Here is a 20,032-nt window from a genome sequence, read left to right on the forward strand (position 1 = left end):
TTTTTTTTTTTTACAAGAACCTGGCAACCCAAGTGATTTTTTTTTACAAGAACCTGGCAACCCAAGTGATCTTTACATGAACACGGTGACTGTGGGATGTAGTTTCTGAAAGTGTGGGTTCAGTGAGTCTAAAAATGAACTATTTGCATTTTGAAAATATGTCAGGATTTGCGAAAGAGAGCAATGAGCAGTTTCCTTGCTGGTCTGGGTCTGTGGGTTCCAGATCGCTGCTAAGTGGTTTATATTGGAATCGGTCAATTGAATGTCCAGGCAGACATCAGCCATTTCCAACTCAACTGCAGGAGACAGACTCAAGGAACCATGCTTGGAATGGCTGGAGTGATTGAGGAAGGCGTTCCCGGAGAACCAAGTGTTTCTGGAGCCACGCTCCCTTTGGACAATTTGTTACCGCCAATTTTCAGTGAAATCATCTTGAAGTTTGGGTGATTCAATAAAGACAATTGTGAACTCAACTATCCCCCTCTCTGGTGAAAGGACAAACAAGGTTCCTCCCTCAGGTCCCAGAGGAGAGACTGTCAGATAAACCCAGACTCATTCCCCTCTCTCTCTTGCCTAGTTCATCCAGTTGTCTTAATCTCACAGTCGAGTTCCCCAGAAACTCAATCTCACAATGGACTCAGCTGTTGAAAGTTGATGTTGAAGTATGAAGAGACGGCTAGTTGTCGCCAGGTTTAGCTAGCTAAAGGCGTTGTCTCTGTCTGTCGCTAGGCTTAGCTAGCTACAGGCTAGCTAGATGTTTCTGTCTTGGCCAGGCGTACAGTAGCTCGCTACAGACTGGCTAGATGTCTCTGTCTTGGCCAGGCTTAGCTAGCTACAGGCTGGCTAGATGTCTCTGTCTTGGCCAGGCGTACAGTAGCTCGCTACAGGCTGGCTAGATGTCTCTGTCTGTGGCCAGGCATATAGCTAGGTACAGGCTCCTGTACCTCAGAACCTCAGAACAAACCCCGGGGAAAGGTGGTTACCCAAATATCATCTAATCGTTACCTCTTGATAGACTAGGGGAGAGTCCCTTGTCTTCTCCTTTTAGGAAAAGGTTATTCCTCTCCTTTTAGAACAGGGTTTTTGTTCTCCTTATAGGAGAGTATGAAGTTAGGTTGAGGTGACGACCGCCTGTCCAAACCTCTCTCCTACACTTGTCGTTATGATCCGAGGGTCTAAGATCTAAGATCAACTTGGAGTTAAAATCCGTCCTGTTTCTTAAATGTGGGAAGACAAACACACCCCTTTAAAGGTGTCAGCACACCAACCCACGCCGACCAACCCAACACCTAACATTCTAAAGTTGGCAGTTTACATTTCAGCTGTAAAATCCATCCAACCAACGTCAACACTCACCAACAAACATAAGATTAGATAAGATGGCACACCAATCCAACATTGGCGTTGGATGGGGAAGTGTGCAGACACCTTAACACCTTTACCTTATATTTGATTAACCTACGGTCTTAAACAACGTGATAAAGGGTTAACCAGAGACGTCTTCAGACTGCACACAAGCACAGGGTGAAGATCTGGAGGATCTCTATTCACACACCATCTCAGACTCTTTGAGAAGATTGGCTGATCTGGGTTCAGGTCCAGGGCCCCACATATCATCTCATTGCAATAGTTGATCCTACTCTGAGACTCATACCCAGGCCTGTATTTAGAGGCAGCTCCACCCTTCTTCTAGCCTGAGTGGAGAGAGGGGCACCTGTTGATGGCTGGAAGTGGAGAACTGTGGAGCTGGTGTTCGGGGCTAGGAGCTGTGGCACTAGGAGCTGTGGCGCTAGAAGCTGGGAGCTACAGTAGGAGCTGGGAACTAGGAGCTGAGCGCTAGGAGCTGGGAACTAGGAGCTGGGTGCTGGACACTAGGAGCTGGGAACTAGGAGCTGGGCACTAGGAGCTGGGAACTAGGAGCTGGGTGCTAGGAACTGGGAACTAGGAACTGGGTACTAGGAGCTGGGAACTAGGAGCTGGGCTCTAGGAGCTGGGAACTAGGAGCTGGGCACTAGGAGCTGGGCACTAGGAACTGGGTACTAGGAGCTGGGAACTAGGAGCTGGGCTCTAGGAGCTGGGAACTAGGAGCTGGGAACTAGGAGCTGGGTGCTAGGAGCTAGGAACTGGGTGCTAGGAGGCTGAGCGTACGTGTGGGTCAGCGCAGAGGAGACCTGTCCGATGTGCCACTCCACATACTTTCCTCTTTGTTCATCTCAGTTGATCCAGATCCATCCGCTTTGTCTGCACTGAGGGGGGAAACGGTCACAGACTGCACTGAACAGACCCCTGTTCTGGTCTGTCATGAAGGAGGCCATTTTAATTCTGCATCAGAGAGATGGGGTGTATGGGTTCCTGTGTGTGCGTGTGCGTGTGAGTGCATTTGTGTGTGTTTGCATGGATAATAAGACCAGTTGTGTTAAGAAGGCATACCAGAGATGACTTCCTATGTCTATGGTCAAAGGGTTTTCAGAGGGTCTGTTTCTGGCACGAGCAATCATTAACCATCCTCGTTGAGGTGTCTAAAATGGCCGTGTGTGTCACACACTGAGGGCTATGTAGGCATATCACACAGTGCAAATAGTAACATTTTTATATTGAGTAAGTCTTCCAGATGTATGTATTGTTCATCCAGTGGAATACGCCCATAGAGAAACCTGTGTTTCTTCTTCTGTGTTGCTGATTTAGTTGGTGACAATGAATGAATCAACTTCCTTCAGATCAAAGTGCAATTCATATAGACTCACACTGTTGCTACTGACAGATCACTGCCAGAAACCAGACAGATCCATTAAGATTACTTCATCAATCCATCTGCATCTCCAAGTTCAAGGTGATCGAGTAGTATCTGTCCTATGTGGATTCTCATCCTAACATACCTGTAGGTAACAACAGTATCGTTTTACTACTCTGGTTGGTAAGATTGTTTGATCCTTTCACAACACGGGCAAAGATATTTTTCTTGAGTGAACTTGGAATCTATGTTTTGTTTTCCGCCTGGTTCTCATCATGTTTGTTCTCTAACTCCTCTTCAGACAGTCTTCTCAGGTTTTGTCAGAAGAACACATACCTTACCAGGACACTGAAACTCGCACATCATCTATTGTTTAGCTACGGTATGTTCATCTCATAATACGGGGACACTGAAGAAGCCAAAGTTTAGATTAGATGGACAGAAAAAATGCACTAGACCCCTGTGAAGTAAACGTTAGGTTAATGTGTGGATATTCTGACGCTGAAGGCTGAAGGATTGACCATGCCTTCTCCACCAATCAGCCTAGAGGTGTAAGACCAAGCTGTTCGGCCTGTAGAGACCATCTACTGTAGCAGCCATCTTGAAACCTGTTCTAGTCACGTCAATGGTCTCTTTTTAATATGATTAACTCTGTCTGAAAATGTTGATGTCCATTTTATGCAAAAAAAAAAGTATATTTCTTCTGAAAATAAACAAATAGTTTGACAGAATTGCTGTCTCTGCTCTCTCTGTTTCTATCTTGACCCTTTTAAAATCTTTCGCTAGACATTGAATGTAATGTGACTAAGTTTAGCTCTCTCTCTCTCTCTCTCTCTCTCTCCCTCTCTCCCTCCCTCTCTCTCCCTCTCTCTCTCTCTCTCTCTCTCTCTCTCTCTCTCTCCCTCACTCTCCCTCTCTCTCTCCCTCTCTCTCTCCCCCTCTCTCTCTCTCTCTCTCTCTCTCTCTCTCTCTCTCTCTCTCTCTCCCTCTCTCTCTCCCGTTGCCTGACTGTGATGGCAAGGTGCCAGCCTGTTAGTAAGATGAGACTCCAATCAATCACAACGTCCCAGGGGGCCTCCCAGCCCCTCTACCCCCCCCAGCCCCTCTACCCCCCCCCCCAGCCCCTGCCCTAGTCTCAGCCCCTCTACCCCCCCAGCCCCTGCCCTAGACTCAGCCCCTCTACCCCCCCAGCCCCTGCCCTAGACTCAGCCCCTCTACCCCCCCAGCCCCTGCCCTTGACTCAGCCCCTCTACCCCCCCAGCCCCTGCCCTAGTCTCAGCCCCTCTACCCCCCCAGCCCCTGCCCTAGTCCCAGCCCCTCTACCCCCCCAGCCCCAGCCCTAGTCCCAGCCTCTGCCCTAGTCTCAGCCCCTCTACCCCCCCAGCCCCTGCCCTAGTCTCAGCCCCTCTACCCCCCCAGCCCCTGCCCTAGACTCAGCCCCTCTACCCCCCCAGCCTCTGCCCTAGTCTCAGCCCCTCTACCCCCCCAGCCCCTCTACCCCCCCAGCCCCTGCCCTAGTCTCAGCCCCTCTACCCAGCTACATACCTGGTCCTAGCACCCTTCCCCAGCTACATCCCTGGTCCTAGCACCCTTCCCCAGCTACATCCCTGGTCCTAGCACCCTTCCCCAGCTACATCCCTGGTCCTAGCACCCTTCCCCAGCTACATCCCTGGTCCTAGCCCCCCCCCCAGCTACATCCCTGGTCCTAGCCCCCCCCCCAGCTACATCCCTGGTCCTAGCACCCTTCCCCAGCTACATCCCTGGTCCTAGCCCCCTCCCCTGCTACCACAGAGCCCCCTCTGCTCTCTAATTGCCCCACAGGCAGTGCTGCTGCAGCACATGTTCACGGTGGGCAGGTTGTGTCAGCCCCGGCCTCCCCGTGTGAATCTCCCTCCTGGACAGATGGAGGGTCGGGCAGACAGGCCTCCACGCCGGGGCGCCAGCTGGAGCGCGGGGGCCGGGGGGTCGATGCTACCAGATAGAGGGGGTTAGGAAGGGGGGCGATTGGGGCTCTCCAGCATATTTGGAAGCGATTTGTGAAAGTGATGCACTTAGAAATGAGCAGCGGCTTCTGATTGAAACAGATTAATTGAATTAAGAATGTTGGACGTTAAATGTGAATGAGAGAGGAGTTCGATATGTTGTAGTCGTTAAGGCATCGAGTGGTTGTTTCCCTGGTTAGTGTAGTTCTCTGTAGCTCACTACACATGTGATGGCAAACTGTGATGTTTGAGATCACATCTATCCAGCATTCCATCAGAGCCAAACAACACTGTGTGGAGCAAGAGAGAAAAAAGATTATGAAGTTTCCTCTGGCAATCATGAGGGGATAGAGAGAGAGACAGGGGGAGAGAGGAGGATGGGAGGGAGGGAGGGAGGGAGGGAGGGAGGGAGAGAGGGAGGTGGTGAAAGAGAGGAGGGAGGAGGGGGGGGCTGCTCATCATGGGTAATGATGCAGAAAATCCCCCAATTAGAGCCTTTCCCTGCATCCCAGGATGAGTTCAGAGCCAGGTCCTCTGACAGCTCTGGGATTAGAGGCTGGGCCCAGTCAGACCTCCACTAACTTAAAGGGCCTGGCCGCTGAGGCTGGGGCTGAGGCTAGGGGGCTGGGGGTTTGGGCTGGGGCGGAGGCTTTGGCTGAGGCTGGGTGTTGGGGCTGGGTGTTGGGGTTGACTGTCAGTAAGATGAGATGGGCGGGGCTGGGCTGAGGCTGTGGGTTGGGGCTGAGGCTGGGGCTGAGGCTGGGGCTGAGGCTAGGGCTGAGGCTGGGGCTTGGGCATGCATGTGTTGAGCTGCAGTGGCACAAAGAAGAGCATGGGAAAAAGGATCAACACAAAAGCTTCTGCTGGGAGCCCTGGGACCACTGTGCCAGATCCAACCATCTCTCGTGGACAAAGTTCTAGTTTTTTGATTTGCTAGATATCTCTAGTTCACAGTTGGCATAATAACCATTGCAGGCTGGTAGCAGTACTATAGTTATCATGTGTTGAATATGTGGCCCCCTAGAGTGTAAAGCTGAGAGCCGGGTAGAGTGCATTTTGGGTATTATGGGGCTTTGTGACTACTCAGTGTTCCTGATCCAATATACATGTTCCTGGTATCTAGATCCCTACTTTATTAATATGAATTGATTCACCTTAGAAATGATGTACTGAATTTGATGAAAATCACAACTGACCCATGAAATAAGTATTTTACTTTTCTGGCAAGAACAAGACGTGTTGGACACACAATAAAAATTAACTAATGGACTTGTTCCTTATGTCACAGAGAATTTGAAGCGCAAACTCTCAGTTTGTCAAGTGTGAGGGGTCTGTCCTTAAGATCAGCCCTCTGTCTCAGAGCCAGTCAGGTCTGCTTCCGTGTTCATCGTGTCAGGAACAGCGTGGAGGCACTTGACCAGAAGGGCAGTCAAGACCAGCGGGGCAGTCGCCTGGAAGGTGCTGCACGATACGAGCAGAATGTGGAAGTCTGGGGCGCCCCGGTAGCTCACCGGGTAAGGCGTGCACCATATGAAGGCTAGTCCTTCGCGCGGGGGACCCAGGTTAAATTCCCGGCTCGGGTCCTGTGCCGCATGTCCTCCCCTCTCTCTCTCTCCCACATTTCCTGTCTCTCTACACTGTCCTATAACAATAAATCTGAAAATCCCTAAAAAAAATATCTTAAAAATAAAAAGAATGTGGAAGTCTGAGCTGAGCAGGAAGATCAAACACAACCTCTTCATCTCCACTGTAGAGTCCAACATGGACCCTCACCTCTGCCCAGGAGAACTCGCTGGACGGGTGTGATACCAGGATGCTCCGTATGGCCCAGGACGTCTCCTGGACAATGTTGACCTCTACTGGTTTACCACAGGTGAACACATGAACAATGTTGACCTCTACTGGTTTACCACAGGTGAACACATGAACAATGTTGACCTCTACTGGTTTACCACAGGTGAACACATGAACAATGTTGACCTCTACTGGTTTAACAACGGTGAACACATGAACAATGTTGACATCTACACTGGTCTACCGCTGGTGAACACATGAGGAATGTTGACCTCTACACTGGTCTACCGCTGGTGAACACATGAACAGTGCAGTGGGATCTAAAATGTCAGATGGGTATAGAGCTCCACCACCTAAACAGACCTAGGCTCTCCATAGACTGTATTCATTAAGAACAATGAAGTCTCTTACGACTAATTGATTAATTGCATAATCTATTAGTTGGTTCCCCTGTCCAGTGGTGGTGAGGGGGGCGAGGCTGGAGTTAACCTGCTGATTGGGCGGACGCGTTCCCCCGCTCAAGATAATAAGGGAAAAGAGCGGAATTAATTGGGTTTGATTAAGGGAGCTTTTCAATGGGACACAGCTTTTTCACATGACATAATTAGAGGTCAGTGAGGGGGGGTGATGGGGGATTTTCTTGGCTGGCGCCAGTGTTTGATGAGCCCCCTCCTCTTCCTCCTCCTCCTCCTCCTCCTCCTCCTACTACTACTACTACACCCACACACAAACTCTATCTCTCTCACACACACATGACCACACACGCACACACACACACACACACACACACTGTTCACCCCATCACTCTTATGTGGCGTGTTGATGGTAGTAATTCTCAGTAGGTTCATTCACCAGACAAACAAGGATAAATTCATCCAGGCCTCATTTCACCCCTAATCACCACTCCAGCTCTGTGAGAGTAATGATAATGTACTGTGTGTGTGTGTGTGTGTGTGTGTGTGTGTGTGTGTGTGTGTGTGTGTGTGTGTGTGTGTGTGTGTGTGTGTGTGTGATACATACAGACACACTGTACACACCAACCAACCGCTGTGGTGAAATCAGTGTCATTGTGTTTTGTGTAATCTGGTTATCAGATCCAAAAATATCATGTAGACCATTGTCCTCCGAAACACATAACTAGATTTCCCATGTCCTAATCCTAACAACTACACCTACAGAGCGTGTTCCAATTAAGGAAATAACCTGTTAGGTTGAACTTGAACTTCTGTGAAGTCTGAATGTACTGTATGTACTGTATATATTTAATGTAATATTATCTATCTATCTATCTATAGATCTATCTATCTATCTACAGATCTATCTATCTATCTATCTACAGATCTATCTATCTATCTATCTATCTATCTACAGATCTATCTATCTATCTATCTATCTATCTATCTACAGATCTATCTATCTATCTATCTATCTATCTATAGATCTATCTATCTCACAGAGCAAATTCAAGGTGTGGGCAGCTCAGAAACCATGACAACAGAGACTACAGTTGAACCAGGTGGTCATTCTGACCATTTTAATCTTCAAATCAGATTAAAATCAGTTCTTGGAAAATAGAATAGAATATAAAGTGGACTTTGAAAGAAGACACTTGTCGAAACGCGTCAGTCACTGCATCGTGGTTCATTAAATGAACATTTATTTAATTCCGTGTTGCTCCAGTTCTTTTTCTCTTGATTGATCACAAGTCCATTTCTGAGAAGCCCAAGTTAGAATATAAAGTGTATTTGCCATATATAACCAGTACAGGAACAGATACATTGGAATTATTGCCATTGCTTGTCTTTACAGTAACTTATCATCACTCATTCCAGTCCTAGGTACGTAGCTAGAAATGAAAGGTTCCCAAACTGGCAATTTACTATCCGTAGTGTCTAACAATCTGTCAATTCTATCAATTAGATCATCTTCATACCCCATCCAATCATGGATGACTGTGTCTGTGTTCATGATATAGGCAGTGCAATTAAATAACATTCAAGTACACAGTTGTACAGTCAATTGTTTTGGCAAGAGTCAGTTGTTATAGGGAAGGAAAGCAATCTCATCGCCCCCTAGTGGTAGCGTTCCATAATGCCGAGAGAATGAATGGGATTTCTCATAGACACGTCTTTTGAAAAATGATATCTTGGTCAACACAGAAAGGTTAGTAGAATCAGAATGCCTTAAACGGCAAATACTTGGAGACACACTTTATTGATTCTGGTGATCATAGTTGATTTTCAATCACAATCCGAATTATGAAAATATTTTTCTTAAATTCCATTGACTTTGACTGGAGGAATGGAGCAATTTCGAAAAATTTGAAAGAAGGCGAAATACTGTAAATGCTCACGGTTAGTAGGTTATTACTGTAAAGACATGCAGGCAGGCCGAGAGGGCACTCAGACCATGCTGAGAGTGTGTATTGTGCTCATGGATGTATTCATAGAATAGTTAATAGATTGTGCTGAACATCTGTAATAAACGTATATCTGTCGCCTATCCCGCGTTGGAGTGAATTATTCAGTGATTCTTCATTGCAAGAAATTAAATTAACATCGTGGTTATAGTTAGGTGGTGCTGCACCCCTTTATTTAACTTTAAAAAGTTTAAAACAACAACAGCAACAACGCAGAACAAAAAAACAAGAAGACATCAAAAGCCAGCAGTGAGATGATGTCATTTTGAAGGCTGAAAAGTTTGCCTTGTCCTCCAAATCTACGAAGTGCCACCAGGTGGCGCTGTGGGTTCAGGGGCCTCCTTCGCTTCTAGCGCCACAAGGAAAACTCAAACTACTTCCGGAGTGTTTAACGTTTGGAAATGCCGTTGACATTTCTCACATTCATACATTTTAGCTCAATATACTGACCACGTTTGAATAATTCTCAATTCGTGTGTATTTTGGGGTTCAGCGGGCTCGCTGTACCTTTAAGCGAACATGGATATCCCCACTGGCCCGGAAGGTAAGAAGAAGAAGTGGTTTAGTGACTAGCTAGCTTAGCCTAGCTTAGCTAACAGCCATAGCACAAGCCACCCTGAGCTGCTAGCATAGCTAACTGTAACCCATCTGTTGTGTCGTTGGAAGATAACTTCATGTGAACGAGATACTCCATGCATGATTATTAAGCTACGGTGAACTATGATGTCCTGTATTAGTGTTTTTTTTTTTTGGATTGATTGATTGATTGATTTTATTTATTTTTAAGACAGGGACAAGGTACAGTAGACATTTACCCTATAGAATAGGGAGAGATGCACTGTACAAGGTTATAGCTAGACAGCTAATTTCCACCCGGAGTCCCTGGGCAAATAAATATACAGTCTTAAAATAGTGGGGCAAATAGTACACAGTGGGAAAGTTACATACATGCTATAGAAGGAATACAAAAAAAGTTATGTAGCACAGATTTCACTCATTCCTATACCCACATCCCAACCTCCCCAGACCCTTTCTCAAACCCTAGGTACAGCCCCCATACATATGTGCCACACACACACACACACACACACACACACACTTGACTGCAGGTGTGACTACAGGTGCGCGCAGCTTTGCTGAGCGAGTATCCACTGCTTTGCGAGGCGAGAGAAGCTATGAAAGCTATAACCAGTTACAGTAAAGTCAAATGTCTTGCAGAACCCTTCTTTATTCATGATGATAATGGTGTTTGCTACCTGTCTAAAAGAGAGGAATCCTTGCAGTGAAAATCAGGGTTCAGGTCATATCGTGATCAGTACAAGACTCTGGAATGAAAAGTCTATCAATCAGCCTTGTTGGTATATTACAACCCTGTCCCTGAACACATTATATTACAACCCTCTGTCCCTGAACACATTATATTACATCCCTCTGTCCCTGAACACATGCGTGGTTTGACACAGTTACGCACACCTTTTTACACCTACACCATGAGCATGTTGATCAATCAATTAATCAATCAAAGCTTTATTTGTATAGCGCATTTCATACCCAGAGGCAACACAATGCGCTTTACAGAGAACAAGGGAGGTGGGCAGACGACCCACTCTCTACATATTCCAGAGGGAAGCAAAAAAACAGTAATCACCCGGGGGCCAGATAAGTGAGCTGTAAAAATGACGATGGGTGTGTTAATGTAATCCTGTCTCACCAAACTGTCTTTCTCTAACTGCAGATCAGGAACTGAGGAATGTGATCGACAAGCTGGCCCAGTTCGTGTCCAGAAACGGCCCCGAGTTTGAGAAGATGACCATGGAGAAGCAGAAGGATAATCCCAAGTTCTCCTTCCTGTTTGGAGGCGACTTCTTTGCCTATTACAGATGCAAGCTGGCCATGGAGCAAGGACAGCGTATGTACAACCACGCTGTCTCCATGCAGCCTAGACTGACCCATAATCATTGTCCATTGTTTTATGGACAATCTTAGAAACATCGTAGGAAAACGTCACACACATACACAAGAACATATACCACATCTTTCTGTAGATAGATGGCCTCGTCCTCAGGGCTATAGAATCACTCAGGACTATAGAATCACTCAGGACTATAGAATCACTCAGGGCTATAGAATCACTCAGGACTATAGAATCACTCAGGATTATAGAATCACTATAGAATCACTCAGGGCTATAGAATCACTATAGAATCACTCAGGGCTATAGAATCACTCAGGACTATAGAATCACTCAGGACTATAGAATCACTCAGGACTATAGAATCACTCAGGACTATAGAATCACTCAGGGCTATAGAATCACTCAGGACTATAGAATCACTCAGGACTATAGAATCACTCAGGGCTATAGAATCACTCAGGACTATAGAATCACACAGGACTATAGAATCACTCAGGGCTATAGAATCACTCAGGACTATAGAATCACTCAGGACTATAGAATCACTCAGGGCTATAGAATCACTCAGGACTATAGAATCACTCAGGACTATAGAATCACTCAGGGCTATAGAATCACTCAGGACTATAGAATCACACAGGACTATAGAATCACTATAGAATCACTCAGGGCTATAGAATCACTCAGTGCTATAGAATCACTCAGGACTATAGAATCACTCAGGACTATAGAATCACTCAGGACTATAGAATCACTCAGGACTATAGAATCACTATAGAATCACTCAGGACTATAGAATCACTCAGGACTATAGAATCACTCAGGGCTATAGAATCACTATAGAATCACTCAGGACTATAGAATCACTCAGGACTATAGAATCACTATAGAATCACTCAGGACTATAGAATCACTCAGGGCTATAGAATCACTATAGAATCACTCAGGACTATAGAATCACTCAGGACTATAGAATCACTATAGAATCACTCAGGGCTATAGAATCACTATAGAATCACTCAGGACTATAGAATCACTCAGGACTATAGAATCACTCAGGACTATAGAATCACTCAGGACTATAGAATCACTATAGAATCACTCAGGACTATAGAATCAGGACCATAGAATCACTCAGGACTATAGAATCACTCAGGACTATAGAATCACTCAGGACTATAGAATCACTCAGGACTATAGAATCACTATAGAATCACTCAGGACTACAGAATCACTCAGGACTATAGAATCACTCAGGACTATAGAATCACTCAGGACTATAGAATCACTCAGGACTATAGAATCACTATAGAATCACTCAGGACTACAGAATCACTCAGGACTATAGAATCACTCAGGGCTATAGAATCACTCAGGACTATAGAATCACTCAGGGCTATAGAATCACTATAGAATCACTCAGGACTATAGAATCACTCAGGGCTATAGAATCACTATAGAATCACTCAGGGCTATAGAATCACTCAGAGCTATAGAATCACTCAGGGCTATAGAATCACTCAGAGCTATAGAATCACTCAGGACTATAGAATCAGGGCAAAGTATCTGGAGGTCAATGGAGGTCAAAAAAATAAAATAAAGGGCTGGAATAAATGCCAATAACCTTTGACGAGAGCTTCAGTTGTAATACCATATTAAGTGAGCGCATGTTATGATAAATGTTAAACCACTGTGGCATCCGATCATATTAACCTTAAGTGTTTGCAGGATGGAGATAGGGCCCAGAGCTGAGTTTGTATTATTAGTGATATCAGAGCTGGTACTCGGGTGAGCGGGGTTAAAGGTTATCGTGTTATTCACATTGTGTCTGTACTAGCCTGGCTCATAGTGAGCTCATCCCCTGTGTCACTCCATGGATCAGTCTGGCCTCTCTACTAAGACCAACCTGTTTATCCAGATTTCTCCATGATATGATATAGCGACGGTCTAGCTATGTGACTGACCGCCATCATGGTTTACATCATGTGATTCAATGAGCCAGTCGTCAGAGAGATACCAGACTGATGGATGAGTGAAGGATGAGTGCCGGTTCGTCTGCCGGGCCAGGGGAGGGGGTGTATTAAAGGTCTTCTTCTCTCCACGTAGGTCCTTCTACCCACGATTGTGAGGACTATAAGATGGAAGGTATTTACAGATGCAGATTACAGTCACAGAGAACATTTTGAATCATACCGTACATCCGAATCAACATTCCACTCGTTATTTTCTGTTTGTTTTGCGCCCCGGTCGCGTAGGGCTTTTTTGTATTGCATTTCACGTATTTTTACGTATACAAAAAAGATGAAGGATATCTGTGTGATCCTGGTGGCTCTTGTTGGAGAAGCCATCTGTGTTTTAGTGTTCCTGTTTGCCCCTAACTCTGCGAACATGCCTTTGATGTCGTCAAAACTGCTCAGCCACTGAGCACAACGAAGAGAAGCAGATTTGCTTTTTTTTTTTTGACAAGTTGATATTGTTTTGTTTTCAGTCAGGTTATCTTTTGTAATTGTATGTTGCTTGCGAGTCAAGATGGCCGCTCGCTGAATGTGACCGCAGGGGAGGCGTGCATGGAGCTGGCCGCATGTTTACCAGCCTCCAGGGATAATTTCCTCTTCTCTGTTCCAGACGCTTTCTGGAGAACATCATTTGTTCAGTATTCATTTGCGAAAGGTCATTTGCCGTTGGGGCAGATGACAAATATGCCTGGACTCAATGGGACACAATGACAATTCGTTATGTCAGATTTTGACTGTGTAATTGTGTATACACGCACACACATGTACCTGTATATATACATACACATATATATACTCTTAAATGTTATTTGTTCTCTCAGATATGTATAAACCAACTGTTAAGGAGGTCTTGGACGTCCCACCACCAATGGCCAACCTGGCTCCGCCCCCCATCCCTCCTCCGGCCACGCCCTCTGTCGATGACCTCATCCAGCAGAGCAAATGGAACCTCCAGCAGCAGGAACAACACCTGACCACTCTCCGACAGGTATGAACACCTGACCACTCTCAGACAGGTATGAACACCTGACCACTCTCAGACAGGTATGAACACCTGACCACACCTGACCACTCTCAGACAGGTATGAACACCTGACCACACCTGACCACTCTCAGACAGGTATGAACACCTGACCACACCTGACCACTCTCAGACAGGTATGAACACCTGACCACTCTCAGACAGGTATGAACACCTGACCACTCAGACAGGTATGAACACCTGACCACTCAGACAGGTATGAACACCTGACCACTCTTAGACAGGAGGTGATCTTGAGGGTGGAGGGAATTTAAGGACATTTAAATCCATTTAAAACATGAATTATGTATCTATGATTGAATTGTGTTCTTCATTTTATATATCTGTATCTATTCCCAGTCTTGTTCTGTATATTTTCCTTGTGAAAATAGATATATATCTTTTTTATTTTTTTGTTTTTTACATTTTATCAATACTGTACCGCAGAAAATCAATCCAGTATTTCAGGAAAAAATATTGCAATGTATTGCTGTGGTGATTTTATTGCACGGCCCTAGGATTAGATGAGTGTCTGCCAGATGTGATGTGTGTAGTGAACCAGGCTGTCCTGTGTGTGTCCCCAGATGTGATGTGATGTGTGTAGTGACCAGGCTGTCCTGTGTGTGTCCCCAGATGTGATGTGATGTGTGTAGTGAACCAGGCTGTCCTGTGTGTGTCCCCAGATGTGATGTGATGTGTGTAGTGACCAGGCTGTCCTGTGTGTGTCCCCAGATGTGATGTGATGTGTGTAGTGAACCAGGCTGTCCTGTGTGTGTCCCCAGATGTGATGTGATGTGTGTAGTGACCAGGCTGTCCTGTGTGTGTCCCCAGATGTGATGTGATGTGTGTAGTGACCCAGGCTGTCCTGTGTGTGTCCCCAGATGTGATGTGATGTGTGTAGTGACCAGGCTGTCCTGTGTGTGTCCCCAGATGTGATGTGATGTGTGTAGTGACCCAGGCTGTCCTGTGTGTCCCCAGATGTGATGTGATGTGTGTAGTGACCAGGCTGTCCTGTGTGTGTCCCCAGATGTGATGTGATGTGTGTAGTGACCAGGATGTCCTGTGTGTGTCCCCAGATGTGATGTGATGTGTGTAGTGACCAGGCTGTCCTGTGTGTGTCCCCAGATGTGATGTGATGTGTGTAGTGACCAGGCTGTCCTGTGTGTGTCCCCAGATGTGATGTGATGTGTGTAGTGGCCCAGGCTGTCCTGTGTGTGTCCCCAGATGTGATGTGATGTGTGTAGTGACCAGGATGTCCTGTGTGTGTCCCCAGATGTGATGTGATGTGTGTAGTGACCAGGATGTCCTGTGTGTGTCCCCAGATGTGATGTGATGTGTGTAGTGACCCAGGCTGTCCTGTGTGTCCCCAGATGTGATGTGATGTGTGTAGTGACCAGGCTGTCCTGTGTGTGTGTCCCCAGATGTGATGTGATGTGTGTAGTGACCAGGCTGTCCTGTGTGTCCCCAGATGTGATGTGATGTGTGTAGTGACCAGGCTGTCCTGTGTGTGTGTCCCCAGATGTGATGTGATGTGTGTAGTGACCAGGCTGTCCTGTGTGTCCCCAGATGTGATGTGATGTGTGTAGTGACCCAGGCTGTCCTGTGTGTGTGTCCCCAGATGTGATGTGATGTGTGTAGTGAACCAGGCTGTCCTGTGTGTGTCCCCAGATGTGATGTGATGTGATGTAGTGACCCAGGCTGTCCTGTGTGTGTCCCCAGATGTGATGTGTGTAGTGACCAGGCTGTCCTGTGTGTGTCTCAGATGTGATGTGATGTGTGTAGTGACCAGGATGTCCTGTGTGTGTCCCCAGATGTGATGTGATGTGTGTAGTGACCAGGATGTCCTGTGTGTGTCCCCAGATGTGATGTGATGTGTGTAGTGACCCAGGCTGTCCTGTGTGTGTCCCCAGATGTGATGTGATGTGTGTAGTGACCAGGATGTCCTGTGTGTGTCCCCAGATGTGATGTGATGTGTGTAGTGACCCAGGCTGTCCTGTGTGTGTCCCCAGATGTGATGTGATGTGTGTAGTGACCCAGGCTGTCCTGTGTGTGTCCCCAGATGTGATGTGATGTGTGTAGTGACCCAGGCTGTCCTGTGTGTGTCCCCAGATGTGATGTGATGTGTGTAGTGACCAGGATGTCCTGTGTGTGTCCCCAGATGTGATGTGATGTGTGTAGTGACCCAGGCTGTCCTGTGTGTCCCCAGATGTGATGTGATGTGTGTAGTGACCAGGATGTCCTGTGTGTGTCCCCAGGAGCAGGTGACGGCAGCCATCACCCTGGCAATGGAGCAGCAGACCCAGAAGCTGCTGGTGGAGACTCAGCAGGACGTCACCGAGTTTGACAACCTGCTCCAGCCAATCATAGACACCTGCACCAAGGACGCCATCTCGGTACGCTGCTCTACATGGGTCTGCAGATTACAGATTACCTGTGCTCTCTGGGCCTGTAGATTATTACAGTACTGTGCTCTCTGGGCCTGTAGATTATTACAGTACTGTGCTCTCTGGGCCTGTAGATTATTACAGGACTGTGCTCTCTGGGCCTGTAGATTATTACAGTACTGTGCTCTCTGGGCCTGTAGATTATTACAGTACTGTGCTCTGGGCCTGTAGATTATTACAGTACTGTGCTCTCTGGGCCTGTAGATTATTACAGTACTGTGCTCTCTGGGCCTGTAGATTATTACAGGACTGTGCTCTCTGGGCCTGTAGATTATTACAGTACTCTGCTCTCTGGGCCTGTAGATTATTACAGTACTCTGCTCTCTGGGCCTGTAGATTATTACAGTACTGTGCTCTCTGGGCCTGTAGATTATTACAGGACTGTGCTCTCTGGGCCTGTAGATTATTACAGTACTTGCTGCCGAAGGCACCTATGGAAGTTTTTTCTTTTCTTAATCTCAAATGGTGAAATGATAATTCAATAATACCATGTTTGCATATTCTTTTCCTAAAAAGCTAGGTTGGTTTTTGTAACAATTGCATTTTTCTAGATCTGCACTGTTTTATACACCACTCTCCACCATCATCAAGTGACCCAATAATACAAATCATTTGGCGGTTAATTTTGATGAGGTTAAGGATTTTGCCCATTTCTTTGCTTTCAACTTGTTTCTCTCTCTCTCACCTCTCTTTCCTACCCCCCGCCCCCCCACCCTCTCTCTCTCCCTCCCTCTCTCTCTCCCTCTCTCTCCCTCTCTCTCTCTCTCTCTCCCTCTCTCTCTCTCTCCCTCCCTCCCTCTCTCTCTCTCTCTCCCTCCTCCCTCTCTCTCTCTCCCTCCCTCTCTCTCTCTCCCTCCCTCTCTCTCTCTCCCTCCCTCTCTGTCTCTCCCTCCCCCCCTCTCTCTCTCCCTTCCTCCCTCTCTCTCTCCCTCCCTCTCTTTCCTACCCACTCCCCCTCTCCCTCCCTCCCTCTCTCTCCGTCTCCTCCAGGCTGGTAAGAACTGGATGTTTAACAACGCTAAGTCTCCTCCGCACTGTGAGCTCATGTGTTCTCACCTCCGCAACCGCATCACCGCCGACTCCGCCCACTTTGAGCTCCGCCTACACCTCATCTATCTGACCAATGACGTCCTCCATCACTGGTAGGAGGCCTCCTGAGATAATGACCAACTCAGATTATTCACTTAAGCGATGGATCTGATTCAATCTTGAGATGATGACTAAATCCCCATTGTACTGGGTGTGGCTGTAATGTGTCCTCCCAGCCAGCGGAAGCAGCAGAGGGACCTGTTGGCAGCGCTGCAGAAGGTGGTGGTGCCCATCTACTGCACCAGCTTCCTGGCTGTAGAGGAAGACAAGCAGCAGAAGATCACCAGGGTGAGACGGCGGTTCTGTAGGACCTCCTGGGTCCAGTCCCACATCAACACCCGGCCCAGCTCTCACACTCACCCCTGTACTAGGAGAGAGAAGAGAGAATGATCCTTCTCTCTATCACTCCCTCCACACTGACCCTCTCTCTCTCTCTCTCTATCGCTTTCTCTCTCTCTCTCTCTCCCTCCCTCCACACTGACCCCTCCCCCCCTCTCTCTCTCTCTCTCTCTCTCTCCCTCCCTCCACACTGACCCCTCTCCCTCCCTCTACAGCTGCTGCAGCTCTGGGAGAAGAACGGTTACTTTGATGAGGTGACCATCCAGCAGCTCCAGAACCCAGCGCTGGGCCTGGGCCAGTACCAGGTGGGTCCAGAACAACCTGCTTTTATTTCAACAATGTCGTAGAAAGGTCCTCATGTCTCCACTCCCATCCCTCTCCTATCCTCTCCTCTCCTGTCCTATCTCCTATCCTCCCATCCTCTCCTCTATCCTCTCCTATCCTCCCATCCTGTCCTCCTCCCATCCTCTCCTCTATCCTCCCATCCTCTCCTCTATCCTCCCATCCTCTCCTCTATCCTCCCATCCTCTCCTCTATCCTCCCATCCTCTGGCGTCTCTGATAACAGTATGTTTCTCCCCAGGCGTCTCTAATAACGGAGTATGTTTCTCCCCAGGCGTCTCTGATAACAGTATGTTTCTCCCCAGGCGTCTCTAATAACGGAGTATGTTTCTCCCCAGGCGTCTCTAATAACAGTATGTTTCTCCCCAGGCGTCTCTGATAACGGAGTATGTTTCTCCCCAGGCGTCTCTAATAACGGAGTATGTTTCTCCCCCAGGCGTCTCTAATAACGGAGTATGTTTCTCCCCAGGCGTCTCTAATAACGGAGTATGTCTCTCCCCAGGCGTCTCTAATAACGGAGTATGTCTCTCCCCAGGCGTCTCTGATAACGGAGTATGTCTCTCCCCAGGCGTCTCTAATAACGGAGTATGTCTCTCCCCAGGCGTCTCTAATAACGGAGTATGTTTCTCCCCCAGGCGTCTCTAATAACGGAGTATGTTTCTCTCCAGGCGTCTCTAATAACTGAGTATGTCTCTCCCCAGGCGTCTCTGATAACGGAGTATGTTTCTCCCCAGGCGTCTCTAATAACAGAGTATGTTTCTCCCCAGGCGTCTCTAATAACGGAGTATGTTTCTCCCCAGGCGTCTCTAATAACGGAGTATGTTTCTCCCCAGGCATCTCTGATAACGGAGTATGTTTCTCCCCAGGCGTCTCTGATAACAGTATGTTTCTCCCCAGGCGTCTCTAATAACGGAGTATGTTTCTCCCCAGGCGTCTCTAATAACAGAGTATGTTTCTCCCCAGGCGTCTCTAATAACGGAGTATGTTTCTCCCCAGGCGTCTCTAATAACGGAGTATGTCTCTCCCCAGGCGTCTCTAATAACGGAGTATGTCTCTCCCCAGGCGTCTCTAATAACAGAGTATGTCTCTCCCCAGGCGTCTCTAATAACAGTATGTTTCTCCCCAGGCGTCTCTAATAACGGAGTATGTCTCTCCCCAGGCGTCTCTAATAACAGAGTATGTCTCTCCCCAGGCGTCTCTAATAACAGTATGTTTCTCCCCAGGCGTCTCTAATAACGGAGTATGTCTCTCCCCAGGCGTCTCTAATAACGGAGTATGTCTCTCCCCAGGCGTCTCTAATAACAGTATGTTTCTCCCCAGGCGTCTCTGATAACGGAGTATGTTTCTCCCCCAGGCGTCTCTGATAACGGAGTATGTTTCTCCCCAGGCGTCTCTGATAACGGAGTATGTTTCTCCCCAGGCGTCTCTAATAACGGAGTATGCGTCGGTGGTCCAGCCCGTGCAGCTTGCGTTCCAGCAACAGATCCAGACTCTGAAAACGCAGCACGAAGAGTTCGTCTCCAACCTCAAACAGCAGCAGCAGACCGTAGCCGCGGCAACCGCAGGTCAGCTGACCGCTCAGGAGCCCGACGTCAAGACCGCCGCCATGACAGCGCAGCCCGGTACACACACACACACACACACACACACCTACAGGCACAAAGACACACACGCACCCTCCCCCTAACCTGTCTGTGTTGTCGTCTGTCCGGTCCGTTAACAGGAGAGGGGAAGGCGCCCATGTCCGGCCCGCCTCCAGGAGACTACGATGGGGCCCCCTCAAGGTCCGACCCCAACCCCAGCGGCCCCCCTGACCACCCGTCCTCCAAACCAGGATGGTTCGACCCACAGCACATGTCTGGTTGGAACCCTAACCAGCCGGTAAGCCCCCCTCACACACACACACACACACACACACACACACACACACACACACACACAC

At 47.6% G+C, this 20,032-nt stretch overlaps 1 protein-coding gene across 1 annotated transcript in view; it reads left to right on the forward strand.

Moving 5' to 3' along the window:
* The first annotated feature begins 9,329 nt into the window (after positions 1-9,329).
* The window catches only part of cherp (calcium homeostasis endoplasmic reticulum protein), a 16,814-nt gene continuing 6,111 nt past the window's right edge, over positions 9,330-20,032 (forward strand). Inside the window, exons 1-10 of the mRNA XM_084459192.1 lie at positions 9,330-9,470; positions 10,662-10,835; positions 12,948-12,986; positions 13,678-13,844; positions 16,133-16,270; positions 17,312-17,463; positions 17,587-17,698; positions 17,965-18,054; positions 19,511-19,712; positions 19,814-19,971. Coding sequence (XP_084315318.1) covers positions 9,446-9,470; positions 10,662-10,835; positions 12,948-12,986; positions 13,678-13,844; positions 16,133-16,270; positions 17,312-17,463; positions 17,587-17,698; positions 17,965-18,054; positions 19,511-19,712; positions 19,814-19,971 — 1,257 coding nt within the window. The 5' untranslated portion in view covers positions 9,330-9,445. The remainder of the gene's footprint in view (positions 9,471-10,661; positions 10,836-12,947; positions 12,987-13,677; positions 13,845-16,132; positions 16,271-17,311; positions 17,464-17,586; positions 17,699-17,964; positions 18,055-19,510; positions 19,713-19,813; positions 19,972-20,032) is intronic.

Source organism: Borostomias antarcticus, assembly GCF_949987555.1.
Source record: "Borostomias antarcticus genome assembly, chromosome: 26".
Classification (NCBI taxonomy): Eukaryota; Metazoa; Chordata; class Actinopteri; order Stomiiformes; family Stomiidae; genus Borostomias; species Borostomias antarcticus.